The sequence below is a fragment of the Apiospora aurea genome (genome assembly GCF_038362705.1).
Source record: "Apiospora aurea strain CBS 24483 chromosome Unknown utg000001l_segment0_segment0, whole genome shotgun sequence".
NCBI lineage: Eukaryota > Fungi > Ascomycota > Sordariomycetes > Amphisphaeriales > Apiosporaceae > Apiospora > Apiospora aurea.
Genome location: NW_027117388.1, coordinates 4,097,806 through 4,108,270, shown reverse-complemented (window position 1 = coordinate 4,108,270; position 10,465 = coordinate 4,097,806). Strand labels below are relative to the sequence as shown.

At 54.6% G+C, this 10,465-nt stretch overlaps 3 protein-coding genes across 3 annotated transcripts; 2 read left to right on the top strand and 1 right to left on the bottom strand.

The window, feature by feature from the left end:
* Positions 1-2,156: 2,156 nt before the first annotated feature.
* PG986_001280 (chloride channel) lies at positions 2,157-4,959 on the top strand (the record flags this gene model as incomplete). Its single annotated transcript, XM_066837502.1, has 3 exons — positions 2,157-2,786; positions 2,875-4,833; positions 4,897-4,959. The coding sequence occupies 3 exons, from the start codon at positions 2,157-2,159 to the stop codon at positions 4,957-4,959; spliced, it is 2,652 nt and encodes an 883-aa protein (XP_066706395.1).
* Positions 4,960-5,685: 726 nt separating this feature from the next.
* Positions 5,686-6,945, top strand: PG986_001279 (uncharacterized protein; the record flags this gene model as incomplete). The annotated part of the gene is made up of 2 exons (XM_066837501.1): positions 5,686-6,541; positions 6,599-6,945. The coding sequence occupies 2 exons, from the start codon at positions 5,686-5,688 to the stop codon at positions 6,943-6,945; spliced, it is 1,203 nt and encodes a 400-aa protein (XP_066706394.1).
* A 414-nt stretch (positions 6,946-7,359) lies between these two features.
* PG986_001278 (uncharacterized protein) lies at positions 7,360-8,390 on the bottom strand (the record flags this gene model as incomplete). The annotated part of the gene is made up of 3 exons (XM_066837500.1): positions 7,360-7,989; positions 8,064-8,164; positions 8,345-8,390. 3 exons carry the CDS (start codon positions 8,388-8,390, stop codon positions 7,360-7,362), a joined length of 777 nt encoding a protein of 258 aa, XP_066706393.1.
* Positions 8,391-10,465: the final 2,075 nt, after the last annotated feature.

Sequence of the window (10,465 nt, the reverse complement as noted above, 5' to 3'; positions counted from 1 at the left end):
TTGCGATACTGCAGGGACGAAGCTATGGTGATACGTACCACATGGTAAGATGTGGAGCTGCATTACAAGGCGAGTGCAGCTTGGTTGGGATCATATCCACATGCCCATAGGACCATTGTCAACGGGTGCCAAGTGGGCGACACGACATGCCTGGTACTACGATTGACGATTGACATACAACCGAATGCGATGACATAATCAGGGGTAGTGAGTGAGGCTGAATCGATGGCCGATATGCTTCAACGCCGATGCAGAAATAGGTTTGTCCCAGAGACCAACAAGAAAAGCGGCCGTTTGCAAATCCCCCCTGTGGCGTCCACACTTCCTCATGTTGGGCGTTGGTGGTGGTGTTGTTATTTCGTACCCCAAGTTACAAGCTAATGCCGGTCGCTCGACAACATATGACCTGCAGAGGACAAAGGCTTTGCATGGTTTGATAAACAGTGGCGAACGGTTCGGCAACCAAATGGCTTGCGTATCCACGGCGTTCAGGATCAATCAGCTGGGGACGATAGATGTTTGTGCTGACTCGAAACGTCCTTGATCTCTACGAACTAAATCTCTTGGCCTCTTGGTGCTAGAGACAGGAGAGTGCTAGAGAGAGGTCTGTCTGCTGTCTTTGGGAGGTCGAACCGTCCACCGGCTGCTGGGCGGCACCAAACCCCACCCTGTGACCAGCTCAGCCTACACCACGGGTCAGTTATCTTGCTTTCGACCCGAGACAATCTACTACTAGCTGAGGAGAGCGATTGCTGACCGATTTGCCGATCGCTTCTCTTCTCGAGGACAGAGCATGGCAGCAGTAACCTTGGACCCCTTCAGCGTATCCTCCAATGTTCAATGAAGAAAGAAAGAAGAAAAAAAAAGAGACGGCAACGGGACCTGGCTGGAACTCTCAATGCCTCGGGCGCTTGCAGCGTTAAAGCTAGAATAAACAGTTAACAGAAATAGGAGACCCGAGCCGGAGAGAGCACACCGCGCGTGGGCTAGCCGTCTAAGGCTCTAAGCAGAGTCGCCCGTCTACGCTTCCTGCAGGAATCTAGACTCGAGTTGGGCAAGCAGCAGCAGGTCGCATCATCGGGACCCGGCCTCATTGGACGAGAGTGGCAGTTGGGTGGATGTGCTGATGGCATGTTTGTTTCCCTTGGCCTTTTGCTACTAGGACCCAAGACAACAACCCCCACACCCTGCCCGCCCTGCCCGCCCTGCCCGCCCTGCCTGCCCTGCCTGCATTTTTTTAGGGGTCTTGGATCAGTGCCAGTCCACCTTTTTTCGATCCGGTTGGTCAGAGAAACGCGACATCGTCCGCCAATTCTCGGAAGGTGCGTCACAAGCACAGGCAATGATATAATCCCTCCTTCTCTTTTACCCCAAATATCATCCCACTGCTTCCTTTGCGGCTCCGACTTGGGTTACCAGTTGATTACAATACTTCGTATCCAGGAAGCAGCTGCATCGAGCATCGAGCATCGAACCTCGAACCTCGAACCTCGACCGAGCATCTCAAGTCCTCCCAAGTGCGCCCGTCCGTCAATCTGACATTCCCCATCATCCCTTCCACTCTTTCCCGTCACCGGCTACATATCGTTGCCAGTGTGGATTACACCCTCTCCTAGCCGATAGTCTTATGGGCGGACATTGTCATCGTCGTTTCACCTGACATGCATATGGCTTCCGAATGACAATGACTCGTAAGCTGCAATATCCTTGGTTTTACGTGCGAGCAAGCTACATAGACAAGAACAACCGTCGATTGCAGTAATCGAGCCTACAAACCCACCGTACCTACTTTCACTCATTGACAGAAGCACGCCATTGCGATTGTGCCATTCGTTGATCGTTGCCAGTTCTGAGCTATCCATTCTATTGCTTCGGTCCCACGATCTCCTCATCAAGCGGGTCCTCGGCCGCGACTATCATAGCTCTGGCCGAAACCTCTCTGCCCAACCCTCAAACCGACGAGACCGCTTCAACTTTTGTCTGACAGCATCACCGTCTGATCTTCCCACCACATCTACAACCTTCGACATCCGAGCGCAGGCGCCCGACTTAGGCGATCCCCCCTACTCGGGTACCACCTGAACTTTCCCTTGGTCCCGTCAACAAGGACGCATTAAGACAAGACGCAGGCGACCGATAGCAACCCCCCCCCAAAAATGTCCGAAGACATTGGGCCGTACGACTCGGTGCCGCCCTCGCAGCAGTCCTCACAGCATCTCTCAATCCCGGTGTCTCCTACTTACCAGCGTCGCCACGGTGTGCGGTCCCGAAGGCAGTCTCTGTCCGAACAGCCAGATGAGCGGACTGCACTGCTACGGCGACCCTCGAGGTCGCGCATACGCATCCAGAGCCCCGCTGCATCCCCGAGGGCGCCCTTTCTGTCGAGAAACCACAGCTATGCGGGGAGTGTGAAGTCGCGGCATCACAGCCGCCACGGCTCGTGGGGCCAACGCCTGGCGCACGCTCTGGGTGACAGCCGCCATGACTCCATGGCCGAATCCAAAGGCTCGATCTTTTCCGACGAAAGAGTGTGGTACGATCAGTTTACTTCGACCGATTGGGTACATGACAGCATAGCGGACGCTTACAGAGTCAAGGCTCTGAGGGCCCGGAAAGACTTGTGGGGCCGGCTCATCGTGCTCTTTGACGGCGCCCAGGGCTGGATATTGAGTGCCGTCGTCGGTTTCCTCGTGGCCGTCCTGGCGTACTGCGTCGATGTGGCCGAGACGACCATTTTCGATTACAAGGACGGCTACTGTGCAAAGGGCTGGTATCTCCGCGAAAAGGCAAGTCTCTGCAGCCTTGAACTCTAACTCCGTGCCCCGCCCATACTTTGCTTTTTGCCTTGGAAATCACGTACTGACTATCCTACAGAGATGCTGCCCTCACGGTCCGTGCACAGACTGGCGCTCATGGTCCGAGGTTTTGGGCGGTCATCCTTTCGGTGACAGATGGACCGAATTCGGCGTTTACCTCATCGGGGTCGTGCTGTTCTCGGTCCTTGCGTGCTTGTTGACCTTGACCACGAAGACAGTTGTGCCGTCTGCGTATCGTATGACTACACTCGATGAGAACCTGGCCGCCGTCAACCTTAGTCAACAAAATGACAGCGACAATGATGAGGATTCCGACGAGAATGTCAGCCCAAGGCATGTGACCGAAGAAGAGGTCGTTCCGCCAATGGTTTACTATTCAGCAGCTGGCAGTGGTGTCGCTGAGGTGCGCGTTATCCTCAGTGGCTTCGTGTTGCACGGATTCCTGGGTTTCAAAACATTGGTCATCAAATCGGCCGGTCTTGTGTTGAGTGTGGCCTCTGGTCTCAGCTTGGGCAAGGAAGGCCCATATGTACACATCGCGACGTGCATTGGCAATATTGCGTGCCGAATGTTTTCCAAGTATGACCGCAATGATGGCAAGAGGCGAGAAGTGCTATCCGCTGCAGCCGCTGCCGGTGTGGTGGTGGCTTTTGGGGCTCCTCTTGGCGGTGTTCTATTTGGCCTGGAAGAGGTGGCGTACTTCTTTCCCGCCAAGACGCTGTTCCGGACCTTCTTCTGCTGCATTATCGCTGCTCTGTCTCTGAAATTCCTCAACCCATACGGAACCCACAAGATCGTCATGTTTGAGGTTCGTTACACCGCCGAATGGGAATATTTTGAAATCGTAAGCTTCGTCCTGTGCGGCATTCTTGGCGGGGCTCTTGGTGCCCTCTTCATCAAAGCCTCGAGAGCTTGGGCTGTGACTTTCCGCAAAATACCGGTCATTAAACGATACCCGATGGTCGAGGTCGTTCTAGTGGCCCTTGTTACGGCTCTTATTGGCTACTGGAACGTGCTCACCAAGCTTCCAGTTGCTAAGCTTCTCCTCAACCTTGCTGCGCCATGCGACGACGAGACCAGGGATGAGCTGGATCTTTGTCCCACTAGTATAGACGAGATCCCAGCTATACTGCGAACACTCATCGCCGCGCTCTTCATCAAGAGCTTTCTAACTACCATCACTTTTGGTATCAAGGTTCCCGCCGGCATATATGTGCCGTCTATGGTTGTCGGCGGTCTCTTGGGCAGAATCATTGGTCATGTTGTTCAATGGATTGTGCTCAGATTCCCACACTGGGCACTGTGGGGCACATGCCCGATCTATGCCGACGGCTCCTGCATCCAACCGGGAGTTTATGGTTTGATTGCAGCTGGATCGACCATGTGCGGAGTGACGAGACTCTCTGTAACATTGGCTGTTATTCTGTTTGAACTTACGGGAAGCTTGGACTACGTGTTGCCGTTCTCTCTGGCCATTCTTGTGGCGAAGTGGACGGCGGATGCCATTGAACCTCTCAGCATCTACGATCTCTTGACCGAGATGAACTCCTATCCATTCCTGGATAACAAGCACAAGCCCATTTTCACATCAGACCTGGCTGACATTGTCCCTCGTGTCCGATCCCAACGAGTCGTGGATATCACCAACTCGCCCCTGGTCCCAGCAGCCAGCCTGCGGGCCAAGTTGGAAACTTTGCACCGAACAGGCGAGCTCGATGGCGGCTTGCCGATCCTCCGAGACGGCGTCCTTGTGGGTCTGATACCTGCTCCAGATCTGGAATATGCTCTGGACCAGCTCGAGGACGAGAGCACGAACCTCTGTCTCATGGCGGACGTTCCAAATATCGATGACGATGATGACGAGGGAGGTCGTGACCCGACCGACTTCACGCCTTACATTGACCCAGCCCCAGTGGCCTTGGACATCAAATCGCCAATGGATCTGGTCTACGAATGCTTCGTCAAACTTGGCCTGCGATATATCTGTGTCCTGAAAGATGGGCGCTATGCTGGCATGGTATGTTTGATACAGCTTCGACGTCTTCTTATACTGTTTGTTGATACTGACCAACGATGACAGACTCACAAGAAGCAATTCGTAAAGTACATGCGAGAACTGGAAGAGGAGCAACGCGGTTCATGAGCAGCGTGGCTATTTGCATATACCAGTGATTGCGAATCGTTTTTAGTCTTTCTGAGCGTCATGGAGATAGTGGCTGGCGTTTCGTGTTCCGGATATCTGTAGGCATTTGCATTTGTTTATCGGGGCCTTGGCATTCTGCATTTTCCAGAGGGGACAGCCTTTTGTTCTGTTTTTAAGTTTTATTTATGTTGCAGGCCATGACTTATTAGATGGTCTGAACTGGTTCGCGAGATTGATTCCACACCAGCTATCACGGTACACATAGACACACGCAAGTTAATAGATACCGGTTAGCAGCGGCTCGTATGCGGTCGTCAATCAAGCCGCTGGACATATAGACAAAGAATCCCCGAGGGCAGATGAAGTTAGCCATAGACCCCCAGTCCCTGCATTACAAACATCAGCCGCTTGGAAGAGGTTCAAATAGGCAGGTATGTAGTGTAACAATACCAATTCCATAGGATGCTGTTATCCGTTTAATAGCAAACAGTGATGAGGATTTATTCCATTAGGCGAAGGCTAGACCTGGTTATTACAAATATCCACTTATTCCTGGGGCCAGCCCCGCTTTGCAAGTGATGGGGGGGGATTATTCCAGATCAATCTCCAGTTGGCATTCTTACTATCCGATTTCAACAGGTGCCCCCAACCGAAAAATTCCCTTGTCGCAACTGGCAATCCTCTGCGCATCAACCAGGTGTCAAGCAGCTGCCATTCATCATCACGATGAGCTCGAGTAATAATGCCAATAGAGGTGTGGTTTTCAACCCGCGTGGAGGTAAACCGGCCAGAGTCACCAAACCTTCCGCCACACCTCGCCGTCCCAACCGCCGCCCCAATGACGCAGTCCTCAACCAAGACCCCAGCTTGGATCCCGATCTGACCGATGCTCCTGATGGCCTCGAGCACCACGAGCATGAACACCATGAGCAATCACCACAGGACGAAGAGCACCACCTAGGCCCCGAAGAACAGCATCTTGATCACCACGAACACCACGGCTCCCACGACTCTCATGACCCTCACGAACATCACGACCACCATGAACATCACGATGACTTCGACGCCGAAACTGCTGCCGCCGCCGCCGCCGTAGCCGCAGAACACCATGTCCAGCAGCAGCAGCAACAGCAGCACGAGCAACAGCAACAGATGGACCTGAGCGCCGCCGCCAGCATACTTACCAGCAACGGCACGAACCCTATGGTCGACCCGCACGAGCACCCAGATCTCGATCAGCATCTCGAGGGAGAGCCCTCCATGACGACGACCGAAGAGCTTGCGCGCGACTCGGGCTACCAGAACGTCGTTGTCGAGAGCGCCTTGGCTAAGCGACTGTCGCGCGAGCCCGGCATGCGCCTCGCCACCCAGCGGAGGCCAGAACAGTCACTGAACCTGCAGCGACGCAGCAATGTCGAGGCCTTATTTGCGCACATCGCCGGAGAGATGGCGCCTGTGCCCTGCAAGAACTGCCATAAGGGCCATGGCCCTTGGACGACGTGCGTCGTGGTCGACGGCCAGATGTGTGGAAGCTGTGCCAACTGCTGGTTCAACGCTTCCGGCGCAAGATGTTCTTTCCATGGTAAGTAACGCGCCCTTTCGCCTTGATCGCGCTCGTGCGCTGACGGTCGCAATACAGAAACAAGGAATCCTCCTGCCCACGCCAACGTCATAGCCCCCGATGGCGCCTTCCAGCTCCCGCCCATACCATCCGCCGCCCTCACCGGCTTTAACTACGCCTCGGTGCCGTCGTCGTCGGATCCTGTTGTGCGTTATACGGTGGAGCGCGCCATGGCTGACCTCCGTGCAGCCGACAAGCGCACGCGGCAGATGCTTATGATCGAGGTCGCCGCCAAACAACTAGCCTGGAACATACTGCAGTACGAGGAGACACAGCCAGAGGACCACCAAGTGGCGCAGACACAAGTTGACGTGCAGGGTCAACCGCCCCCGCCGTCCATGCTGGACGATCAAGATGGTCCATGAAGGGAGGGTCGAATGCGTGTGGTTTACGGGACTATGCCGATTGTATATTTGTCCACTAGATTTCAGCGATACATTGAATTGGTTTTATTTTTCTCCTTCATCCTGGTGTCCCAACTAAGTCTTGCAGCTTCATGGGATTGCTTTATGTAGTATACCCAAGACCTTGGAACTTATCCAAATCGTGATTGCCTAGTATACAAAGATTGCTTGCTAACAACAGGCCGTATCGTGAAAGTGAACACAAAAAGCAGTTGCACCGTTTATCTCGTGATATGGGTAATATATACGCTCTCCCGACTGTAAACTCCCGCCCGCAATCTGATTCTTCAAGTGGTATATAATATAAGTCGTCCCATCGTACTGCCAGTGAGGAATCGAGGCAATAATGTCTTCTCCTTTGGAATAAACGTCCAGTTACATGACCGCACAGCAGAATTTGTTGAGGTTCCTGCATACGTTTCCAAAGAGATTGTCCATGGCGTCTTCGTCCGGCCTCTGTTCCGGTCGATTTTGTCGGCCACTGCCGTGTTGAGGCCGTTGCTGCTCCTGCTGCTGCCCACCATGCTGAGGCTGCTGGTGCTGCTTGTGCTTTCCACCACCACCTGCATGCCCGCCGGACGGCTTCTGCGGCGGCGGGGGCATGCCGCCGACCTCGCCGCCCTGGAGGTCAATGTAGATGCGGCCGGCGTTGTCCTCGGTGGCGTAGTGCAGGCCGAGCTCGCGGCAGACCTGCTCGACGCGGGGCTTGATCTTCTGGACGTGGCCGGCGCTGTGGTGGCCCTGGCCGACGATGACGTGCAGGTGCGTCTGGCCGCGGGCGCGGGCGTCGCGGATGCGGGCCTCGAGGATGTCCTCGGCCTCCTCGACGAACTGGCCGTGCAGGTCGATGGTGTCGTCGGCCACGCGGCCCGTCGCGTTGTTCTCCCGGAAGATGTACTCGGAGGCCTGCTTGTTGTAGGCCTCCATCTGCGCGGCGTGGCGCTTGCCCTCGTTGCTCAGCTGCTTGGCTTCGGCGCCGTCGCCGCGCTCGTAGGCTTGGTGGGCCTGTGTCCGCCGAGAAAGTGTAAGCCGAGCACGCACTTGGGAAGGTTCAAGGGGAAGGGGGAAGGATTCCGTACCTTGTCGAAGCAGGCGTTGCGCTTCTGGGCCGCGTCGCGCGCCATGTCGCGCAGGCGGTCGTACTCTTTCTCAGCATCGTTGTCGGCGCTGTGACTGAAGGCTATAGGGGCGTCGGGCTGTCAGCGGGAGTATCTTCTTCCAATGCCATCTGCGGCGACTCTTTGAGGCTTTGGATATATCGTCCTCGGCACACCGCTCAAGTTTGGAGTTGCGTCGCCAGGGCACGGTGCAGCAGCGCATTGCGCAAGTCGCACAATTCGGGCGGCAGACTTTCACTCACCGTTACCGCCCAGGCGGGTCATGGGGATGGCATTTCCTCCAGGCATTGTGCGTGCAATTGGCAAACCAAACAGCTAAAGCAACGAGAGTATAAGGATGAAAATATATTAGGTATTGCCAACGAAGGACTGTCGGACCATCGCGGACGGAATTTGAGGTGTGTCGACGGGGCTGAGCACATGCAAGCACAACTACTAAATACACAACACTGAACCGACTTCCTTGTTTTTTGGTACCTGGAATTCCCCAGTGAAGGTTAGGCGCCGGAGAGCTGCCAAGTTTTCTCAACCTATCAATCCCACCCCAAGCTGGTCGACCTGAGATGCAAGGATGGATGTCATACGGCGGCAGATCTGCAAACTTCCCCATTCGTGTGCAGGTGATCCAATAACATAACACATACCTACATGTACCCAATTACCTACTGGCGGCTGAACGTCTTCGTCAGTAACAAACAGTCTGGCCATATTCAATCTGACGCTGTAGCATCGTTCCAGGCGGTTAGGGCACGATGTCACTGTCGCCAGTCATTTTATGAACGAGCTGATAATGAGATAGTGGCATTGAGCTGGGTTCCTGCAAGAAGAGAGGGCGACTAGGTCATAGCAATTGGGTCTCACCGTCTTACCACTCGGGGCCAATGGCTATCTAGCACATTATGAACCCCAGATGCATTGTTGTCCCAGTACCCATAACAACGTATAGAAATGATGCATCCGAGATAGTCACTCTCCAGCGTCATACTCAATAGGTCGTAAGGCTGTGATTCTCCTTGTCCGAGTTTCCCGTTCCGACCAATCAAAGGCCCGAGATCCACATCAAGTGTTTGAGATCGAGAAATGTGTCAATGATGGTGTCGAGAAAGGTCCCATACCCCCGAGATCGTGGTCGTTGTTTCTTTGGGCCATCTTGTTCTACGAAAGCGAAAGAGACACACGGCCAGTACGCTACATCCGTGGCAGGAGCCGAAGTCTGAGCAGGAGAGGTCGGGCGGCCCGGTCCCAGCCCGGTGGGCAATACTATACTGAATCGAGGTACTCCGTTTGCAGCCTTCCGGTTAGAGCCTACGCGACAACGGACGCGGGGCGGGCAGCGGAGCATCAGTCCTACAATTGCAACGGAGCTCGCCCCGTCCCCTAATGCAACTACTTGACGTAATCATCTGAAAGAGCTGATGGGCTCGGCAAGCCGGTTGGTCGAACCCTGTCTACCCGCTAATGGCCTTGCGGTACGAAGCTGTGCCCGTATTTCGATCGATCCCGACGCAGTCCGGGGTAAGGCGCCACTATGTCAGCCATGGGAAGCAAGAATCCGTGTGGAACGAACCTCCTGAGTCGAGTTGCCATGGACGAAACAGCCGCTGCTGCAGGCCCGGGCAACTTCCCAGTACAGTCCCGTATCGGCGGAACGGGTTTCGGAAGCAGCGTGCCGCGACTTTGCCGGTGCCATGTGGCCCTGCCGCTTGGGTTGCATGCAAAGACGGGTATCTGCGCGCGCGATATGGAACGGCAAGCTAAGATGCTGAATGAATACAGTTGATTCCTGCTCGTGTATATGGGCGCCTCACACGATGCCCACATCGACGTGAAACGCTTCTGCGAAATCGCAATGTTCTTTGTCTGCTGTCAGTCATAGTTGTGACAGGGGACGTACTCAGAACACGTCACCATGACAGCCATGAGGGCCTGTCGTTCTCTGATATCTTGTGCAATGTCCATCCCGCAATGCCTGGCGTATCTTACAGCACCCGTCGTCTTAACTTTCAAGCCAGTCGGTGAGTTGATCATCTTGTCGGATCAGTAATCAACCTGAGTCAACGCCTATGATGGCAGCTTTACCGATGGGCTGTTTTGGGACCTGTCATGTTTGCTTTTCAATGCAAAGATGCAGTGATGCCGGTTCCCTACCGGTTCGTTTAGTTGCAGCATAGGAGACCCCAGATCCTAACGATCCTAACGACGTGAACCCATCATTCGGTCATCGTTTGTGATGTTGCTGGCGCGAATCCTCCACGTGGCAGGCCTATCCCCGTTGCTGGGTTGCAAGAGGTATCTGGACAAGCGTTGCAGAGACTGAGTCAAGTAACGGCCGTCTCTGCTCGCGTTAGCTGGTAACGGCCGCC